This window comes from Sminthopsis crassicaudata, chromosome 4, assembly GCF_048593235.1.
Source record: "Sminthopsis crassicaudata isolate SCR6 chromosome 4, ASM4859323v1, whole genome shotgun sequence".
NCBI classification, from domain to species: domain Eukaryota; kingdom Metazoa; phylum Chordata; class Mammalia; order Dasyuromorphia; family Dasyuridae; genus Sminthopsis; species Sminthopsis crassicaudata.
Window position 1 is genome coordinate 348,224,095 of NC_133620.1, and position 21,814 is coordinate 348,245,908.

General features: G+C 43.9%; 1 protein-coding gene across 6 annotated transcripts; it reads left to right on the forward strand.

Moving 5' to 3' along the window:
• The first annotated feature begins 5,892 nt into the window (after positions 1-5,892).
• COPZ2 (COPI coat complex subunit zeta 2) lies at positions 5,893-21,529 on the forward strand. 6 transcript variants are annotated; one of them, XR_012481187.1, is made up of 10 exons: positions 5,903-6,076; positions 7,072-7,146; positions 9,724-9,805; positions 10,829-10,920; positions 11,380-11,435; positions 13,936-14,013; positions 17,701-17,752; positions 19,200-19,238; positions 19,753-19,888; positions 21,014-21,529. XR_012481187.1 is itself a non-coding variant. In XM_074261271.1 (9 exons), exons 1-9 carry the CDS (start codon positions 5,954-5,956, stop codon positions 21,059-21,061), a joined length of 645 nt encoding a protein of 214 aa, XP_074117372.1. In that variant the 5' UTR covers positions 5,907-5,953; the 3' UTR covers positions 21,062-21,529. The 6 variants fall into 6 exon arrangements, 4 of the variants coding, with proteins under 4 accessions (XP_074117375.1, XP_074117374.1, XP_074117373.1 ...); XR_012481188.1 differs by lacking the exon at positions 13,936-14,013 and having other exon boundaries at positions 5,893-6,076; XM_074261271.1 differs by lacking the exon at positions 19,753-19,888 and having other exon boundaries at positions 5,907-6,076.
• Positions 21,530-21,814: the final 285 nt, after the last annotated feature.

Consider the following 21,814-nt stretch of genomic DNA (forward strand, 5'->3'; position numbering starts at 1 on the left):
CTCCCTCCACACCGATGTGCTTTAGGACTGGAGTTATACATAAAATGTTGTTTGCTTTTTAAAATCCTTCACAATTTTGCCTCTTCTTATCTTTCCAGTTACTTTTATTTTTAATTCCTTTCTGAGTACTCTCTGATCCAGCGACACTGGCCTTCTTATTCCTCAAACACTAACCTCACTTTCTCTATTTTGTCCTTTTGCTAGCTGTCTCCAACCTTCCTTCCATGTCTCAGCCTCCTGACTTTCCTGACTTCCTTGAAGACTCAGCTCAAATTCCAAACTCCTACAAAAAGCCTCTCCCTCTCTTCCCCCATCCCCAGTTCTCCTCTCTCTTCTCTCCTTCTTTCTCTTTCCTTTTTCTTTTCTCTTTTTCTCTCTTCTTTCCTTCTTTCTCTCTTTTTTTCTTTGTCTCTGTCTCTGTATGTCTCTCTCTCCTTCACTCTTTGTGTCTCTGCCTCTGTGACTTTGTCTCTATCTGTTTTTCTGTCTCGGTTTCTGTCTCTCTCTCTCACGTAGAAAAATATAGCCATAGATATCTATCTATCTATGTTAATATCTTATTGTTTACATGTTGTCTCTTCCATTCAAATGCTAACTCCTTAAGGATAGGTATTATTTTTACAAAAAAAATTATCCCATAGCACCTTCTCACTCACTCACTTGGGTGGTTATTGTTTTTGTTCTCCAAGAAAAGCAAAATAACATCACTATTTTGAGGTCAAGGTACAGTGTGTATGACAATAGCTGATCAGATGGATATGAGTTCAGAAGGCTTTACCAAAGGCCAGGAACTTAGTAATTGCTTAAAAAATGATTTTTGACTTAACAACTTGAGAAAAACCTGGGCTCAGATTATACCTCTGATACATACTAGCTACGTGATTATGGGCAAGTCATTTAACCTCTCAGTGTCCTAGGCAACTCTCCAAGAATGTTACATGAATCAGTACATTGAGTAATTATTATAATCAATCATGGGCCTCAAGAAAAAATAAAGGAAAGTATCTTCCTTCTAACTGAGTGAATAGAGTGAATGAGTGAATTCATCTTCCTGAGTTCAAATCTAGCCTCAGAGATTTACTAGTTGTGTGAGCCTGGTTAACTCACTTAACTCTATTTGCTTCATCTGTCAAAAGAGCTAGAGAAGAAAATGACAAACTTCTCCAGTATCTTTACCAAGAAAATCCCAAATGGGGTTACAAAGAGTAGGACAAGACTGAACAATAGCAACAACCACATTTCTTTTGTAACAGAAATGGAAATCTATTATGGTATGGAATGTTGTATACGTAGTCACACTGGATTATATGGTGTTGCTTGACTTTCCTTAACCTTTGTTGTTGTTTTTAGAAACAAAGGTTCCCAGAGGTTAAGAGGTGGAATAAGAGTATAGCTGTAAACATATACATATATATATATGTGTGTGTGTGTGTGTGTGTGTGTGTGTGTGTGTGTATTGTGCATGTGTACACAAAAGAGTATAAGTTACAAATGAATTTGTAGATATTCCCTAAATCCAGAATTACACACTGGAAGTTTTTTATAGATCCATATGCTTAAAATCCACATCACTATAAGCTTCCATTTTTTCAGAGAGTTGAGGTATTTCTATTTCTGGTGTAAGAGGGCTATTGTTTCTCTCTACTGGTATGGTATGAACAATCCCTCTATTGACTAAGAGGGCTAGACTAAATAGGGTCCCTGTGATTTCTATTATTCTAGGTCTAAATCCATGATGGGAAGTGTTTTGAAGACATTCAAAAGATTGTTTCAAACGTTGTTCTCTATCACTTCTCAGGTTTTTTGACTATTAATCTCTTCCCAACTTCAAGCAAGATAATGGTAAGTGAAGAGACAATTCACATTCCGGACCCATGATATTTGGCCAAAAATATGGGCTCTGCTCACTGCTTTCTCTAGATACCCTGGGGAAATCAGAAACTCAGAAGAATGAATAGGGTATGTGAATGAGAAAAAAAATGGAGGATATTTGCTGTGAGCTTTCTCTTCTCCCCTCTTTGTATCTCCTGTCTCATAGATGTCATTATTATCTCCTCCTTCATCCCTGTTTTACACGATGAAGTGGGCTTACTCCTTACCAAGGCCAACCCATATACTTGTTCAAATGATCTCATTCTATCCCATCTCCTCCATCAGATTGCTCCCTCTGCCATCCCTACACTTTCACTTATTTACAATCTCTCCTAACCTACTGGCTCCTTTCCTACTATCTATAAACAAGTCCAAGTCTCCCTCTGAAAAAACAAAACAAAACAAAAACACCCACTTTGTCCTTTCATCCTAAGTATCTTACTCTTTATTTTCTCCTTGCTGAAGCTAAATGCCATGAAAAAAGTTTTCTACAATAGAGGCCTCTACTTTCTCTCCTCTCATGCTCTGCTTATTAACCCCTTACATTCTGGCTTCTGACCTTATCATTCTGCCAAAACTGTTCTCTTCAAAATTACTAATGATCTCTTAGTTGCCAAATCCAAAGGTCTTCAATTCTCAGGCTTCTTTTTTTCTAGTAAATTTACTTATTTTTAATGCACATTACTTTATGAATCATATTGGGAGAGAAAAATCAGAGCAAAGGGGAGAGATTAAAAAAAAACAGAAAAAAGAAGTAAACATAGCATGTATTTATTTACATTCAGTCTCCTTAGTTCTTTTTCTGGATGCAGATGGCATTTTCTGTCCAAAGTCTATAGGGATTGCTTTGGATCATGAACCATTGAGAAGAACCAAGCTTTTCATAGTTGATCATTGTATATTCTTGCTGTTATTATGTACAATGCATTCCTGGTTCTGCTTGTTTCACTCAGTATCAGTTTGTGTAAATTTTTCCAGGCCTTTCTAAATCATCACAATAATATCCCATTATCTTCATATACCACAACTTATTCAGCCATTCTCAATTTATGGGCATATACTTATTTTCCAGTTCTTTGCTACCACAAAAAGAGCTGCTACAACATTTTTACACATGTGGGTGGGTCCTTTTTCCTCCTTTAAGATTTTCTTGGGATACAAACCCAATAATGGCATTGCTGGGTCACAAGGTATGCACAGTTTTATGGCCCTTTGGGCATAGTTCCAGATTACTCTCCAGAATGGCTGCATCATTTTACAATTCCACCAACAATGTATCAGTGTCTCAGTTTTCCCATATCCCCTCCAACATTTATCATTATCTTTTCCTATCATTTTAGCCAATGTGAGAAATGTGAGGTTATACATTAATACAGCTCAATAATGATTTAAATTCTCAGTCTTCTTGACCTTTCTTCAGTCTTTGTCATAGTTGATCCTTCTTTCTTCCATACTCTAGATTTAAGGACACTACTGTCTCCCTGCTCTCATTCTAGCTATCTGATTATCTGTCTCTGCTGGATCCTCTTATACACCATGCCTTTTAATATAAGATTCTGTCCTAGGCTATCTTCTCATGTCCCTTTATACTTAGTGATCTCTTCAGCTTCCATAGGTTTAATTATCAGCTTTATATTGATGTCCTTTAAATCTATATATATTGCCCTAAACTCTGCAGATCTCCAGTCTCATATTTCTAGCTGTCATCCAGACATCTGAAACCAGATCTTAAACTCAATAATATGTCCAAAACACAACTCATTATCTTTCTCCTTAAACAATACCCCACCTCTTCCCTATTACTTTTAAAAAATAATAACTTATTTTTCCAAATACATGCAAAGATAATTTTCAACATTCAACTTTGCAAAACTTTTCCCTATTACTGTAGAAGGTGACAACACCCTCCCAGTCCATCAGGCTAGTAACCTAGGAATCATTCTGAATCTTTCTCTCCACATCCAAGCTTTTGCAAGGCCTGTCATTGTTACCTTTGCAACATCTTTCAAATACCTTCTCTTCCCTTTGATACAGCTACCTCTTTAATACAGACTCCCATCACCAAACATCTGGATTATTGGATTAGTGTAACAGTGGGTCTGCCTGCCTCTAGACTTTCCTCATACCAATCCATTCAGCCAAAAAAGTGATTTTACCAATCATGTCATATCCCTACTCAAATAACTCATGACTACTCTTTGATTCAGTAACACTGGCTCCCTCCTTGTTCCATGAACAAGACACTCCATCTTAGCTCTGAACATTTTCTCTGGCAGTTGCCTATGACTGGAACATTCTTTCCTCCTTTACTCCAAATGTTTTATGTTCCTGGCTTCCTTTAAATCCCAACTAAAAATCTCATCTTTTGCTGGAAGCCTTCTTCAACTCCTCATAATTTTAATGTCTTCCTTATGGTAATTATTTCCTATTTATCCTACCCATAGCTTATTTATTTGTTTACATATTCTCCCTCCTCCTTAGATTGTTAGAGGACAGGAATTTTCTTTTGCCTCTTTTTTGAATCCCCCAGGGTTTAACACAATGCCTGGCTCATTGTAGGAGCTTAATGAATGTTTATTGATTGACTCTGTGTGTGTGTGTGTGTGTGTGTGTGTGTGTGTGTGTGTGTGTGTGTACAAGTGAAAAGAAGGAATGAAGTTTTGTCCACCTGCATTTTAGATTTCCTTCACAGGCTAAATGTACACTATTTCAAAGTCCGATTCTTTTTGTTCAGCAAAACAACTGTTTGGTCATATATACATATATTGTATTTAATTTATACTCTAATTATTTAACATGTATTGGTCCACCTGCCATCTGGGGGAGAGGGGGAATGAGGGGAAAAATTGGAACAAAAGGTTTGGCAATTGTCAATGCTGTAAAATTACTCATGCAAACATCTGGTAAATAAAAACTATTATAAAAAAGAAAAAAAGAAAAAATTAAAATTAAAATAAAAAAAGAAAAGAAGGAATGAGAAAAGTTTGAGGAGAAAGGAAGAAGAGGAGGTACAGGTGAGTATAAAGAAGGGATGGAAAGAGAAGGAAAGCTAGGCAAGATAGCAGAAACATATGCTATGTTCACATCTTTTTTCACCTTTTTTTCCCTCTCCCATAATTTTCCCCTTTTGCTCTGATTTTTCTCTCTCAACATGATTCATAAAGTAATTAATAATTTTTTTTAAATATAGAAGAGAGAGTAGGCCAGAGGGAAAAGAGATATGTGGAACTTCAAGAAATTTGAAAAAGGAAAAGAATAAAGAAAAAAAGAATGAGAAAAGAAACAGGATCAAGGGAAAAGAAGAGTTAAAGTGAAAAACAATGAAGAGAAGAAAAAGAAAAGTGAGGAGAGAAAAGAGAAAGGAAAAGAGAAGAATGGAAGGAAGGAAATAAGCATTCATTATATGTGCTAGACATAACTGCTCTGTGCTAAATGCATTACAATCATCTGATTTGATGCTCACAACAATCCAGGGAAGTTGGCGACGTTATTATTAGTATTTTATTGAAGCAGTCAGGTTAACTAAGTTCCTAGAGTCACCTCAGTCTAGTTAAGTGTCTGAGGCCGTATTTGAACTCCGGTTTTCCAGACTAGGAGTCCAGCAGAGAGAGGACAGGGAGAAAAGGGGAGGTGAGAGGAAAAGGAAGAAAGAAAGAATATGGGGAGATAAAAGGAAGAAAGAGAAGAGAGAAGGGGGAAAAAGACAACGAAAGTGGAAGGAGGGGGAAAAGGAAAGGGAGACAGAGACAGAGACAGAGAGAGAGACAGACAGACAGAGACAGACAGACAGACAGAGACAGAGACAGAGACAGAGACAGAGACAGACAGACAGACAGAGAGACAGAGACTGAGACAGAGAGAAGGGGAAGGCCCTTGCCTGCCTCTCCTCCGCCCTCCCAGCCCCGGATCGCTGGCAATCCCCTCGGGGCGGGGGGTGGAGGAGTGGGGGGTGCTTAGCTCCGAGGTCGGGTTTCTGCGCTCGGTGCTCGGCGGGCCAGGACGGCCCGGGCCAGCCCCGCGGGGGCGGGCGGCGGAGGCGGGGCCGGAGCCGGGCGGCGCTGTCAGTGCAGAGCTGAGCGGAATGCAGCGGCCCGAGGCCTGGCCACGTCCGCACCCAGGGGAGGGGGCCGCCGCGGAGGTAGCGGCGGCCGCCCGGGGGGGAACGGCGCCGGGCGCTGGGGCCACGGATCCCCCAGGGCTGCGGGTACGCTGCGCGCTTGGGAGAGTTCGGAGCTTCGGCCAACTCACAACTTCCCAGCTCGAGGGCGGCGGCGGCGGCGGCCGGGGTGCAGCTCCAGGAACTTTCGGCCCCTGCCGTCGTCCGGGCTGGAGCGCGGGGGTGGGAGAGGGTCAGGAGGAGTGGGAGGGCTCGCTGAGCCCGAGTAAGAAACGGAGGAAGAAGTTAGGAGCGCTTGTTCCATACTCACGGGACCGGTTCTGGACGCGGGCTTGGCTGGGATTCTAGATCGGTTCAGGATTGGGATGGGGGAGCAGGGACTGGGCACATCTGGAGAAAAAAGCCTGAGTGCTCACTGCTTTCTGGGGTCCCGGGTGGACGTGCAGAGCCTAGGAGCCCGAAAGAGAAGAGCAAGGCTGCCAACTTGATAGGGAATGAAGGGTCGGGGTGGGGAGAATGAAAGCTGCCCCTCCTCCTGATCAAGTTCCGAGACCCAGTTCTATGGATGAGTCGGATTCTGCAAACGACTGACATTCCCAAGATCTCTGGGAGTGCGGATCCCAGCCCTGGATCAAATCCCGAAGCTCTGGAATCAGTAGGGAGAAGGTTTTGCTGGGGGGGTCAGAAAAGGACCCCCATCAGTCTCCCCGACCCAGGTTCTGTGATACACTCTGACTTAGACTCTGGAGCAGTCAGTGCATGACAGAACTTGGGTTTGGGTGGACCTTCTGCACGGAAAGGGATCACCCAGCAACAGGCCTTGGCCTCTGAGACAGGGAGTAGAAGCTGCCTGGAAATCCAGCAGCCTCAGAAAAGACAGTGGGGGTGGGCCTTGGGGGCTGGGGGGTGTTCAGTGTTGGGAGAGTGAGGAGACAGAAGAGCTGAGTTGAATACTCTAGCTCTTCATGGAAGAGATCCCTTGAAGCCTGAGGAATCCTTTTTTTCAGTCAGTGGGATGAACAAATAGGTCTGAGGGTCACTTCCTTTCTCAACCAGCTTACTCTACCTTTTTTTGGGATCAGTTGCAGGAACCGTCTCTCTACACTGTCAAAGCAATTTTCATCCTGGATAATGATGGACAACGTCTTCTGGCCAAGGTAACTCCCCTCCCCCTCCTCTTCCCCATAATCTCCCCTACCCTAGCTCATCAAAGAGGTCCCTGGAAATATAAGGCTCAGAAACCCAAAGAGGAGAGTCCCCTGGACTCTAGGCCAATGCAAGACACTAAACCTTCCCCATGATATCTCAGCATAGGTTCTATTAGAGGTCCACCCCCTGCCACGTTCAGATTTTCCGTTTGGATTGCCTTTACCCTGAAGTATCTCCTTAAAGAGAGTCTTATCTTTTCTCTACTCTTTCCACTGACCAGTGGAAATGAACATTGTGTTCAGCCTTCTAGGGATTTAGAAGTGAAGACACAAATAAATGGAACTCAGCAATCCCATTTGCCCTAAATCTAGCAAACAAGCTATCTTCGTTATCTGTAACTTAGCAAACAGCCCTAACTTCACATTAGAACTATAGGGCAACTATTGTCTTTCTACCCAGGTTACTTATACCTTCGGAATCCAATTCTTACTGTGCAACAAGAAATTTGGTTTTACACACATATATTGTATCTAGGATATACTGTAACACATTTAACATGTATAGGATTGCCTGTCATCTAGGGGAGGGAGAAGAGGGAGGGAGGGGAAAATTTGGAAAAGTGAATACAAGGGATAATGTTGTAAAAAAAAAAAATTACCCATGCATATGTACTGCCAAAAAAAATTTATAATTATAAAATTAATAAAAAATAAAAAAATAATTTAAAAAAGAACTATAAGGCAATTTAGAAATGATGTAGTCATCCCTCTGCTTTTGACAGAAGCTATCAAAAGCCTAGAGAGAAGTTTCACATGACTAGGTAGGGGCAGAAGCAGGATTAGAACTCATGTATCTTGATTACTAATTTGCTTTATCTACCTTGCCACTTTACCTCTCAGTCAAGTCTGCATTATGTGTTTATTGCTGGAGGAGAGTCATGACCTAGCTAGGGAAAAAAAAAAATCACTTATATAGTTGTGCCAGTTAGCAGGGTAAATATTCTCCAAATTGCTCACTCTGGAGTTTGGAGTAAATTTGGGATTATTAAACCATTATGCTTTCCTTTTCATAATATTTAAATGGTTTTGTACTCCCAGGCAGACAGTGCCCTCAAAGCATTCTGGAAGGGTAGAGAGTGAAGCAGCTGGTCCATTGGTCTAGTACTATATTTGTAGAAAATCCACAAGTTAGATGTACATGCAGCTAATTGAGACTGAACTGTACCTAGCCCTTTGTAGCTGAAAACAAATCATAGGATCATAAGGTTTAGAGATGAAAGGGTCTAGCTAGTGCAACCCTATAATTTTAAGAAAGCAAAAACTGAAACCCCAGAGGAGTGCTGTGAGACGTAGCTAGTAAGTATCTGAGACTGGATTTATATATGCCTAGGCCCTCTGAACTAGCCTAGGATCTAATGTTCCATCCAGACATGGTAAATAAATACCACATTTTTTTCCTATAGCTCCTTTCTGGGGGAAAAGAAAAAAATAAATTAAAAAAAGTACTTTCTATCAATGTTATTCCATTTATCATCTGACTACCCAAATCCCCTGTTAAAAAATGAATGGTAACCCTAAAGCTGAGGGTTGATGTTGTAAATTCGTACAATACAGCATGCTGGGAAAAATAACTCAAGTCAACCGGTCTCTTTGGCCAAGATTCTCTTCTTATCCCAGATTGTTAACTGAATACCTGATCTAAGCATTCCAGGCTCCTTGTCTTCTCGGACACATCATATTAAACTATCAGATCAGGCCATAGTTTTTCTATCCCACCTTGAAGAAAGTCAAAGGGGAAGTTGTGTAAGGTCCCTAGCCTGGTGCCAAACTGCCCCAATGGGTAGCTTCCTCTTCCAGAATAGCTAAACCAAGAATCAGATCTGGAAGGGACCTTTGAGATCAGCTAGCCCAAACCCTCCACTCTAATATAATATATTATAACATATAATATCATATAAAAGATAAGGATACTAAGTGGGGAGGTGATTTGCCCAATCTCATGAAATTAGTAAAGTGTAGGAAGTTGGACTCCATATACAAGTCTGGAGGCTCTGGGTTCTGGAGCTGAATGTGCTTCATTCTATTCAAGGCCCCAGTAATTACCACCTTGAAAACTTGGGTGAGATTTGGAAAATCTTGGGAAAATTCTCTTTAGGAGTAGAGTCCCTTAAATGAAGCCAGATTCTGGCCAAATCATCTTTTTTGGGCCAAAAGCAGCATAGAGACCACTGGTGGTGATTGTATCCCCAGTGTAGTCTAAATCAGGTTGACCCTCCAAACAAAGAGCAGGACAATTAAAAGAAAACCAAATTGCTGACTGATCTCCTGCTGCTTCTAAAAGAAGACAGCAGACTTGAAAAACAAATACTTTTCTTTTTATAATCATTTTGTTTGGAATTGTGTCGATGGGGTGGGGCTTTGCTGAATGTGTTTGCTCTAGACAGACCCTAGGGACCTGGGGAGCCATAAGAGAGGGGACTCTGTAGGGAGGTGGCTCAGAGATTCCAGCCCCATGACTGTTCCTGCTCAGCCAGTAATAGTCCCCACTACTCCACAAGGATGTCATCTCTTCTCCTTTTTCTCTAGTACTATGATGATACATTCCCCTCCATAAAGGAGCAGAAAGCCTTTGAGAAAAATGTCTTCAACAAGACTAATAGAACTGACAGTAAGTGATTATGTTTCCTTTGTTGCCCCCCAATTTATCCCACTTTTGCCTCTTTCCCCACTCCCAAACGTTGCAAAATTTGACCCTGTCTCCTTGTACTTCCTTTCCCACCTCTGAGACCCAGGGTGATTGCTCCCTGCCTCTGACCCTCCCTCCCTCCCTTCCTTCCCATGGCCCTCCCAGCTGTTTCTTTAGAGAAGCTTTCCTGACCCACTCAACACCCATGCTCTCTTGTTACTTCAAGACTAATGTCCAGAGGTTTCCCTTGTATCTCTAAGTTCTTTCTTTCCTACCTACTGCCTTCCTTTCCTTTGGAGTTCCCTGAGGGAAATTGTTTAGCCTAGCTCCCAATGAGCCAGTTCTTCTCTGAAAACTTTTAGATTGCCCCATCCATCCTTTATATCTGGGCTGTAGGCTTGTACCTCAGCCTTCACAAAAACTTCCCTGATCCAGCCTGGGAAAATATGGAGAAGAAAGGAAGTTGTGGGAAATGTATAGTCTGTTATTAATAAATATTTATTCCATATGTACTAAGTTATCCTTTCCACATTGCAACTTTACCCATGGAGATTTGCATATATCATAGGCCAGCATCAGAAATTAAATTGGGAATTTTGTGGAAGCCACAGACAGTATTTGAAGGCTGGCAGCAGATGACACAGAAAAAAATTCAGAAACTCAGAAATGAAAATAAAAAATATATATTACTGTATTATATCAACCCAAATTTTATGGTAAGATACTGTGCAAACACTAGGAAAGAAAAAGAAAAAAATCAGACTTCTCTGGTACAAAGGGAGGACCAAATTTTTACATGAATTTTCCAGATCTCATAGGCACCGTGCCCCTAACTCCTGTGATGCAGAAGGGGTAACTTTATGCCAGGCACTGGGATTCAAAGAAAGGTCTTTAGGAGATAGAGACGGGGGATGAGTAAGACAGGGCTGAGCGTCTGTGGCGGGTGGAGGCCAGTGGGAGGGAGTCTAAATATCCTCTCCTTCTTCCCTCTCCATATTCTTACAGGTGAGATTGCCTTTTTTGGAGGTATGACCATTGTCTACAAGAGCAGTATCGACCTTTTCCTGTATGTTGTAGGCTCATCCCAGGAAAATGAGGTGAACACAAGGGCCTGAGGGAGACGGCACTAAAATGAAAAGTCTGGAAAGAGGGTTGAGATGATTTGGGGGGGCTCTCTGAGGATCTGGCAGTGGACTCTTGGTTTTCTTCATGGGGCAGATCTAGTCTGCCACCTAAGGAAAATCTGAGCCAAAAGAGACCTTGAAAACTCATCTGTGCTACTGCCTCCAGGTGAAACGAGCTTGACTTCTAGTTACTTGCCCTGTATTTTCTTGTCTCAATAAAAGGAGATTCCATGCTCTTTCTTCACACTATAATCTAGCTTCACTCAGATGTGAAGCCATTCCCTTCTCCACTAAGGTCTGCCTACTCAGGGCCATCCCAACACCTTTTAGGAATTGAAAAACCATTTACTCCAGACAATCTCCTATTGTTTTTTGAAGTCTCTTTGGTCTTACTGGGTCTATTCTCTTTTTCTTTTCATCCCCCCTACTCAGCTGATGCTTATGTCAGTCCTTACCTGCCTGTTTGATTCCCTGAACCATGTGTTACGGTAAGTGACACCTGTGGCCACCAAGAGGTAAAAAAGCCATATCCCCCCCCTCCCCTCGCCAGCCCTGACAATGTGATCCTCCAGATAATCTACACCAAGAAGGTGCCTTCTTCTAATGCTCCTGGAGCTCGAATGTTCAAAACTGGGAAGAGAACCCTCCTCTAGTTCTCATTCCTAGCCCCCTTGCCCTGTGACTGCTGCTCTCTAGACCCCTTGCCCTGTGACTGCTGCTCTCTAGCCCCCTCGACTTCCCTGTGACTGCTGCTCTCTAGACCCCTTGCCCTGTGACTGCTGCTCTCTAGACCCCTTGCCCTGTGACTGCTGCTCTCTAGACCCCTTGCCCTGTGACTGCTGCTCTCTAGCCCCCTCGACTTCCCTGTGACTGCTGCTCTCTAGACCCCTTGCCCTGTGACTGCTGCTCTCTAGCCCCCTTGCCCTGTGACTGCTGCTCTCTAGCCCCCTTGCCCTGTGACTGCTGCTCTCTAGACCCCTTGCCCTGTGACTGCTGCTCTCTAGACCCCTTGCCCTGTGACTGCTGCTCTCTAGACCCCTTGTCCTGTGACTGCTGCTCTCTAGCCCCCTTGCCCTGTGACTGCTGTTCTCTAGCCCCCTCGACTTCCCTGTGACTGCTGTTCTCTAGCCCCCTTGCCCTGTGACTGCTGCTCTCTAGACCCCTTGTCCTGTGACTGCTGCTCTCTAGACCCCTTGTCCTGTGACTGCTGCTCTCTAGCCCCCTTGCCCTGTGACTGCTGTTCTCTAGCCCCCTCGACTTCCCTGTGACTGCTGTTCTCTAGCCCCCTCGACTTCCCTGTGACTGCTGTTCTCTAGCCCCCTTGCCCTGTGACTGCTGCTCTCTAGACCCCTTGTCCTGTGACTGCTGCTCTCTAGACCCCTTGTCCTGTGACTGCTGCTCTCTAGCCCCCTTGCCCTGTGACTGCTGTTCTCTAGCCCCCTCGACTTCCCTGTGACTGCTGTTCTCTAGCCCCCTCGACTTCCCTGTGACTGCTGTTCTCTAGCCCCCTTGCCCTGTGACTGCTGTTCTCTAGCCCCCTTGCCCTGTGACTGCTGCTCTCTAGCCCCCTTGCCCTGTGACTGCTGCTCTCTAGACCCCTTGCCCTGAGACTGCTGCTCTCTAGCCCCCTCGACTTCCCTGTGACTGCTGCTCTCTAACCCCCTTGCCCTGTGACTGCTGTTCTCTAGCCCCCTTGCCCTGTGACTGCTGTTCTCTAGCCCCCTTGCCCTGTGACTGCTGTTCTCTAGCCCCCTTGCCCTGTGACTGCTGCTCTCTAGCCCCCTTGCCCTGTGACTGCTGTTCTCTAGCCCCCTTGCCCTGTGACTGCTGCTCTCTAGCCCCCTTGCCCTGTGACTGCTGCTCTCTAGACCCCTTGCCCTGAGACTGCTGCTCTCTAGCCCCCTCGACTTCCCTGTGACTGCTGCTCTCTAGACCCCTTGCCCTGAGACTGCTGCTCTCTAGCCCCCTCGACTTCCCTGTGACTGCTGTTCTCTAGACCCCTTGCCCTGTGACTGCTGTTCTCTAGCCCCCTTGCCCTGTGACTGCTGCTCTCTAGCCCCCTTGCCCTGTGACTGCTGCTCTCTAGACCCCTTGCCCTGAGACTGCTGCTCTCTAGCCCCCTCGACTTCCCTGTGACTGCTGCTCTCTAACCCCCTTGCCCTGTGACTGCTGTTCTCTAGCCCCCTTGCCCTGTGACTGCTGCTCTCTAGCCCCCTTGCCCTGTGACTGCTGCTCTCTAGACCCCTTGCCCTGAGACTGCTGCTCTCTAGACCCCTTGCCCTGAGACTGCTGCTCTCTAGCCCCCTTGCCCTGTGACTGCTGCTCTCTAGCCCCCTTGCCCTGTGACTGCTGCTCTCTAGACCCCTTGCCCTGAGACTGCTGCTCTCTAGCCCCCTCGACTTCCCTGTGACTGCTGCTCTCTAACCCCCTTGCCCTGTGACTGTTGCTCTCTAGCCCCCTTGTCCTGTGACTGCTGCTCTCTAGCCCCCTTGCCCTGTGACTGCTGCTCTCTAGACCCCTTGCCCTGTGACTGCTGCTCTCTAGACCCCTTGCCCTGTGACTGCTGCTCTCTAGCCCCCTCGACTTCCCTGTGACTGCTGCTCTCTAGCCCCCTTGTCCTGTGACTGCTGCTCTCTAGCCCCCTTGCCCTGTGACTGCCATTTTAGTAGAAGGCTGAGAGGGTATGGCCATTTAGACTATAAGGCAATTGTGGACTTGCACCCAATTTAAGTCCCTTGATGGTTGGGATGTGATATTGCTGCCTTAAGTGAAGGTTTGGGCAGTGAGAGATAGGGTAGATCAAGAAGTTCTACCACAGGATCAGGGATAGTTAGACAAATTCCTCATTCTCCCTCCGGCTATACCCACTCCCCACACCTCCTCCAACCCCTGAGCACCTGTGTTTTCTGGGAGAGGGTAGTTGTTGGGGGACCCCATGTTCCCCTGCCAGAAGGGGGAGGTAGCTCAGATGGCTGGCTCTGCCTTCAGGAGGAACATAGAGAAACGCTCATTGGTGGAGAACATGGACGGAGCCTTCCTGGTGGTGGATGAGATCGTGGATGGTGGGTAAGTAGGGGACAGATGGGAAAGAGGCCACCATGAACAGGAATTGTCACGAATATTCATATAGTGCCATACAGATAAAATTCTGAGCTACAGCTTTCAAAGAGGGTGCGAGACTTTGTAGACTTAAAGTTCTACTAGAGAAGCAGCCTGTGAATAGAAGGCCAACTTATGCCACTAGTTTCATTTCTAATAGTCTCCAGCCTTGAACCAGTGACTTAACTTCTCAGGGCTCCAAGAAACCCTAAGATAATAAATTGCTGATAAGTTGTTGAGCTACTTTAGTAGAAGAAATTTTCCTGCTATGAGTTCCTTACATAGGTAAAATCATTTGTCACTTCTCTCTTCCAAATCTATATAAATGTAAATAATTATGATTTTAAAACACACCTAGATCAATATGGATCATTGTCAGTTATCCACATTACATGTTATTTGTAAATCCTGGGTCAGCTTTTTCCAAATGTAGCACAAGCTCCATTTACTTTCCTACATTACCTAGACCTCATAGAATTAAGTCTAATTTTATTTTTTATTTATTTTTTAAATGATAGCTTTTTATTTTTAAAATATATGTAAAGATGCTTTTCAATATTTACCCTTGCAAAAATCTTGTGCTCTTAACATATATTTTAATATGTATAATATATATTGGATTAGGGAGGAAAGAGGGAAAAATTTGGAACACAAGGTTTTGCAAGGGTCAATATTGAAAAATTATCCATGCATATGTTTTGAAAATAAAAAGTTTTAATTAAAAAAATCTTGAGTTTCAAATTTTTCTCCCTCTTTTCTTCCTTCTCCCTTCCTAGACAGCAAGTAATCCAATATATGTGAAATATGTATAATTTTTCTATATATATTTTCACATTTATCATGCACAAGAAAAATCAGATCAAAAAGGGAAAAAAATGAGAAAAAAAAAGCAAACCAACAACAAAAAAGGTGAAAATACTAAGTTGTAATCCATATTCAATCCCCATAGCCCTCTTTCTGACTGCAGATGGCTTTCTCCATCACAAGTCTATTGGAATTGACCAAATTCAATCTATTTAATATTAGCCAAGGCCAAAAATATCTAGGAAGTTAAATCTGATAAAAACAAAAACAACAGATTAGAATATTGAATAAAAAAGACTTTTTGGATTATTCACTATTTTGGAATTATCTAAATTGTGGCCATCCAATATTGGTACAAATAACTAGAAAATGGCCAAAAATGTTGTTGGCCTTTTAGACAGCATAAAATATTCTATACACAAACTCTTCCCATTCCCTGAGAAAAAAATCTCAGAGTCTTTATGAAGAATAACAGACAGTTATGCAATACAGAATAGCGCTAATGTTCCTTGAAACTCCAGTCTTTCTTAGGAAAAGAGGAGGCATTTCATTAAGAGGGTGGATTTCTACAAGAGAATGGCCAGGTGTTGTGGCATGAGGAAAATCCTTGCCTTCACCAGGTGGGAGTAGAAGGCCTTGTGAACTTCATTGTGAAATCAGAATACAGTAATCAAAGAAACTGATGTGAGCTCCTTGAATGTCAGGGTACAGGGAATTATCCATTATCAGCCTGAATGCATAAGCTGCATGGAAAGATGTTATGCAATAGATACAAACACTTACACAAATTGTTTAAGAACACAATAAAGCAAAGTAAAAACAAATAGTAATAAATCATTTATATAAAGAAAATAACTCACATTTACATATAAGATTGTGAGTAACCCATATGGATACATAAAGGTTACAAAGCACTTACGTTACAATTCTGCCAGATCATAGAGATCACAGGAGCACAGATAGACCATGAAGTCTGATATTTTCATTTTACAAATGAAGAAATTGAGGCACAGAGAGATTAATTGATTTGCACAGCATCACACAGCTGAGTGCTTAAGGTGAAACTTGAACCTGGATCTTTTGATATATCCCAGTTCACCACAGATGAGGAAACAGAACCCAAATAAGTTAAGTGACTCAAATCATACAACTAGTAAGTGTCAGATCTGATATTCAAACAAACACAAATGAACAGAGTAAAATCTCAGTGATTTGGAATAAGACAAGAAAAAAGCCAGTCTAACTTCTTTAAGTTTTTTAGACTGGACCGGTGATTTCACAGGTACCGAGCACTTCCAATGAGGGCATTCCTGGAGATCAATGATGCTGGCATCTGTTCCTTAGTTTATAGTTTGAGAGAGTCAGCTGAGGAACATGAAAAATTAAGTGACTGGCCCAGGGTCACACAACCAGCATGTGTCAGAAATAGCACTTGAATCCAAATCTTGACTCTGAGGCTGCTTCTTTCTCCATGAAATCAAGTTGCCAGCTGCCTCCTTTGATTGTGGTGGTATTAAAATTATTTTTAAAAATAAGTGAATAAACATCATACTTTCAAGGATGGTTAATATATTAGAACTGAAGACAAAAGTGGGATGCTCATAAGTAAAATAGGAAATTGGATGGAAAAAAATATAGTTCACTAGGGGACTTAATTATATAAGAATGTTTGCTAAATATGAGAGCCCTTCCAAAGTACATTTTCAAGTACAGGAGTTTATTGCTGGACTGAGGGGAGGGGAAGGGGAATAAATACTTAGTAATTGTCTACCATGTGCTAGGCATTTTATAATAATTATCTCATTTGATTCTCATGCTAACTTTGGGAGGTAGTTTTTATGGTGGAAGAAACTGAGACAAAACAGATTAAATAATTTTTCCAGAGGTTACACACCTAATAATTATCTGAGACTGGATTTGAACTCTTATCTTCCTAAATTTTCCTGGGGCACCTAGCTGCCTGTAGAAGTTGAAGCTATAATTTATGAAAGAGCTCTTAATTTAGTAGCTTTAAAAAACTGAATTTGAGATTGGATCCCCTCTATCTACTAGTTTAAAAACTGCGATATTTCTACCCCATAGGCAGCATGGTGTAGCATAGGCTACTAAATCAGAAGTCAGGAAGACTTGGCTTCAGATACTGCTTCTGACAATGGCTATGGACCAAGAACCTTAGTCTCTCTCAGAACCATTTTTCTCCTCTATAAAATGAAAATGGGAAAACTCTAGGGCTATTTGCTTGTCAGAGTTGTTATACTTCCTCTATTGAGTTAATGGATATAAAGCACTTAGCCAGCTTGAGAGTCAGCTATCATTCATGACTCAGTGGCAATCACAGTGTGTGAATTGTTAGTGCCAGTTCTGAATGAATGAAGTAGATGCTGAGCCAGGGTGGGGATAGGAGGAAAAAGGCAATCCAGTTCAATTAAGTTGGGGAAGGCTTCCAGGAGGAGGTGTTCCCTTGGGTTTTGAGAAGCAAGGAAGCAAAGAAGGGAAGGAATGAAGAAAGAAAAAAGGGAGGAAGTAAAGGGGAGAGAGAAGAAAGAATGGAAGGGAAAAGGAAAAAAGGAAAGGAAGGGGGTAAAGAAAAGGAAGGATGGAAAGAGAAGAGAGGAAGGAAAGGAGGGAGGAAAAAGTGGAAAGAAAAAGAGGAAGTAATAGAGAGGAAAGAAGGAAGGAAAAAAAGAAGAGAGGAAAGAGTATAATTTATGAAGAATTTATTATATGCAAAATTAAGTGTTGAGGACACAAACAGAAAATCAAGTCAGTCTCTGGTCTCATTTTAGTGGAGAGAAAATTGGGAAGATAATAAATTTTGCACCATTTTTCTCCTGTTGTTTTTGTTTTTAGTGTGATTCTGGAAAATGATCCGCAGCAGGTGATCCAGAAAGTGAACTTCCGGGTAAGGTCTAATCTAGCCTGAGACACAGGGTAGCAGGTGGGGTGAGTCTGGAAAACTTACTCCCCTTCCCCACGTCTTTTTCTCTCTCCTAATTGAGTACTGGAGTACCCGACACCTGAAAGGGCAGAGCATACCAGAGACACTCTGTGCCTTGAGTTGGTCCTTAAGGGTTGGTTGGATTTGCCAAGAACTGAATGTAGAGAAGGGCACGTTTCTCAGAAAGAAAAATGAGAAGAATCCAGTACTGAAAGATCTCCCCCCTACCAAATTCTATTTACTTACCCCAACTCTTTTAGATCTTTAAATACTTGGTCCTCCTTCCTGTGAGGAAGTGCTCTTTGTCCAAGAGCTGTGAACCATGTCCTCTAAGAAAAGCATCTATTTGTAACAGAAAATCCACCAGATTTGGGTCTAGAGCAGAGACATCAAAACATGTGGCAGGTCACATTAGGCCTGACTGAGAATCAGACTAAAATGTCATCAGGAAATATTTAACAAAATAAATACAAAATATACAATAAAACATAAATAACAATACATTTAAAAGCTAAGTTGACATGCAGCTTACAGCAATCCTTATGCACAGCTTGGTGGTTCCCTTTTCTTTGGAGGCAATCAGAGTAAAGTGACTTGTCCAGGGTGACACAGCTAATAAACATCTGAGATCTTATTTGAACGGAGGTCCTCCTTATTTCAGGGCTGGTACTCCACCTACTAGACCACTTAGCTATCCTTAAATGACCTTCTTTTCTACTTCAGTTTGACAGTACCCCTCTATAAATTGGGAGTAGTAATCCTTTTGTTAATCATGTCAGAGAATTGTTTGAGCAACATATGTGTTAAAACTTAAGGATCTATGTTGTTGTAGTTCAGCTTTCATAATCCCGTTTGAGGTTTTCTTAGCAAAGATCTTAGATGGTTTGGCCATTTTGTTCTCCAACCCATTTGACAGATGAGGAAACTAAGGCAAACAGGATTAAATCACTTGTTCAATATTTGAAGCTAGATTTCTTTTTTTGTGTTAATTTTAAAAAAATTTAAGCTGGATTTCAACTCTGAAAGATGTCTTTTCTCTAGACTTGGTGCTCCATCCATTGCAACACCTAGCTACCATTTTTATTACTGTCAGTTACTATTATCTATAAAGAATGGGGAATAGATTAGATGGTCTGTAAGATTCTTTCCTCTCTCATCCATGATTCTAAAGTCACCTGGTTGCCTTGACTTTAAAAGTCATTTATCCTAGTCTAGTTAGATGAGATTTTTCTCTCTTACTCTTTCCTTAAATATCAGGAGAAATCCAGGGGTCTCATTTGCCAAAGCACCATCTCAGGGTTTAACTAGAGTGGGAGACAGGCACCCTGGATTCCCTCCACTCCCTCCTGCCCCGTGCACCTGCCCCACTCTTTCTAACGCTCCTTCCACCACTGGCTTTGCTTCTCCACAGGTGGATGACAGCGGCCTGTCTGAGCAGAGTGTGGCCCAGGTAGGCACCTGGATCCTGGAATCCAAGATAGACAAAGTATTCCAAGGGATTGGCTTGAGGAAGGGGAGGATGGAAAGGGCAGACCCAGAAACTTGCAGGAGGGAGGGGTTGGGAAGAAAGACATCGAAGAAGGCCTGGAAGGATGAGAACTTGATCTTGTCTGCTGATCTCATCCTTTGGAGCCTTTATTAAGAGGCCTTTACTCCCTTCTCTCCTTTTGACTGAAAAGGGAACCTCCTTCCTGCCTCCTCTCTATTGCCCATTGGAGTTCATGGCTATGGCTGGGGACTTTTGGATCCTGTAGAAGGGTTTATACTGCTTCCCATCCTCCCCTCCACTAGCTCCTTATTCCCACTCATCCTTACACCCATAACATTGGGCTCTTCCAAGACTCAGCCATACTTGCCCCATGATCTGGGTGGGAGGTGGGGTTCCCTCAGCTATAGTCCCAACTGGTTTCCAGTGATACAAACTTTCTGCTTATCTGGCCGTCCTCTACCTGTCCACCCCACAGGTCCTTCTCCCCAGACTAATCCAGTGTGCATGAAGCTCCCTGCTCCAAGCATTCACTAACCACCTTAACCCTGTGGCAGTAACCGAGGCCAGAAGACATGCTGCTGCTCCTTCTGTTTCTTGAGCTGGGCCCCCAGGTTTGGCACCCATGTTTCCCACTGCAGCTTGTGACAGTTTGCACTCCTCTGGCTTATCTGGGCTCCTTGCTGGTCCCAGGGCCCCCTCCATTCTTGTCTCCTCACACTCAGTGCACCGGTATATTTTGGGGGGGCAGAGGCAGGTTGAAGCTGGCTGCTTAGCAGAGCTCCAAGATGCCAAATGACTAGCTGTGGCCAGGAAGGAACGGAAAGGGACTACTTCCTTCAGTGGGATTCCTGGGGAAGGGATGGAGACTAAAATGAGGGAGTTCCTGGTGGAGATGTGCTGGAAAGTCTCTGGCTCTGAAGGAGAGAGGGAGACAGTCAGGGACGGGAGGGAAGGGTTGAATCTCTGTCCAGGGCTCGAGGGCAGGTCTATCACAGACCTGTGTCAGCACAGAATGTGATATAAGGGAGAGGGCGATTGCTGGGGTGGTGGGTAGCTGCAGGTGTGTCTGCAAGTGTTTGCGTGTGTGTGAGGGAAAGGGAGCCTGCCTCCACAAGTCCTGCAGCCACACTGAGCTGGGTAGAGCTCTGTGTTTGTCTTGGAGTGGGCTGGGGATGCTTTCAGCACCCACCCAAGCCCGCCGCTGGCTCGGTGCCCTCCCCAAAGATAGAGTCAGACTGCCTGGACAGGCTGACAATAGCCCACGGTCCGGGGTGGGGCCCACGCCGGAGCCCCTGTATGTCTCTCCCTTGGGCTTGGACGTGGCACTGGCACCGGCGTGGGCGGGACCTGGCTCCCTCTGGCCTTGCTGTGCCGGCGATGGGGGCTGGGAGACGGGAGCGCCACTCCCTTCGCCCACGTGTCAGCGGGTGGCAGGGAACCTTGAACTTCCAGGCAGGACCGGGATAGATGGGTTAGTTTTTTGGGTCCTGAACAGCACTAGAAAAACAAGAGTTTGAACTGCCCCCATGCGCTGGCCCCCGGCCTTCCCACCACGACCAGGTAGATGCTATTGCCACCTAGTGGCTAAGGGCCAGCTCTGTGGCAACTCAGCCTAAACGGTGTCCTCTCCCCTAGTACATGCAGGGAGATCAATGGGGCCCAAGGTCACTGGGTGACTGACTTTCCTTCTCTCTCCTTCTGTTCTCTCTCCCTCCTCCCCCTTCCCACCAAAATAGGTTCTACAGTCTGCCAAGGAGCAAATTAAGTGGTCTTTGCTGAAGTAAAATCATAGGAGCCAAACCTGCCTCTGCTCCAAGGACCATCTCCTCAGGGCTGTGAACCACTGAGGACCAGAAAGACAAGAGAGTCCCTCCCTCTTGCTCTCCCCAGGCCTCCTCCTCACACTAATTTAGAAGCCCAAGTTCTTGATCTCTGACACAGTGACCAGAAGGGACCCTGCCATTTTGAGTCATAACATCTCAGAGCTGGAAAGGACTTTGGTCATCTCCCATAGCCAGACAGCCAAATAGCCATCCCTCTGCAGTATCCTGAAGTGGACAGCCAGCCTCCACTTGATGAATTATAGTGACAGGGAGCTCATTACCCTCCTGCAGTCCATTTTACTTTTAGACCATTTTCATGTTGGAGTCAGTCATTCCCTGCCCTTGCCTGCTCCCAAGGCAACCAACCCATCTGCCTCCTTAATGTGGGAGTTGTCTCTGAGGACTGCAATAAAACCAGTTTTTCTCCTGTCTGGGGTCTCCTGTTTCTCCTGACCCAGGAGGGTGTGTGTCTGTCTGAGACTGCTCCTGTGCTGTCCCATCAGGTTATGTGATCCTGGGTTTGTGTGTGATTGTGAGGATGAATCATGTGAAATCTGGGAGAATAAGGGGAAGGTGTGATGCTGATAGGGTATTTGCCCACACATGGAAAGTGACTTTACCAAAGATCCTTGGTCATTCACTCATTTTTTTCCTCCTTCCCTCTGACTCTCTAGTGGTTCCTGCCTCCGGGTTGGACCTCAGACCAACCATCAT

Bases quoted from the DNA above. Each gene is read 5' to 3' on its own strand.
- COPZ2 (XM_074261271.1), top strand. From the start codon at position 5,954: ATGCAGCGGCCCGAGGCCTGGCCACGTCCGCACCCAGGGGAGGGGGCC. The intron at 11,436-13,935 runs GTAAGTGACACC...CTCTGCCTTCAG, and splicing joins TCCCTGAACCATGTGTTACG to GAGGAACATAGAGAAACGCT. The intron at 17,753-19,199 runs GTAAGGTCTAAT...GCTTCTCCACAG, and splicing joins TCCAGAAAGTGAACTTCCGG to GTGGATGACAGCGGCCTGTC.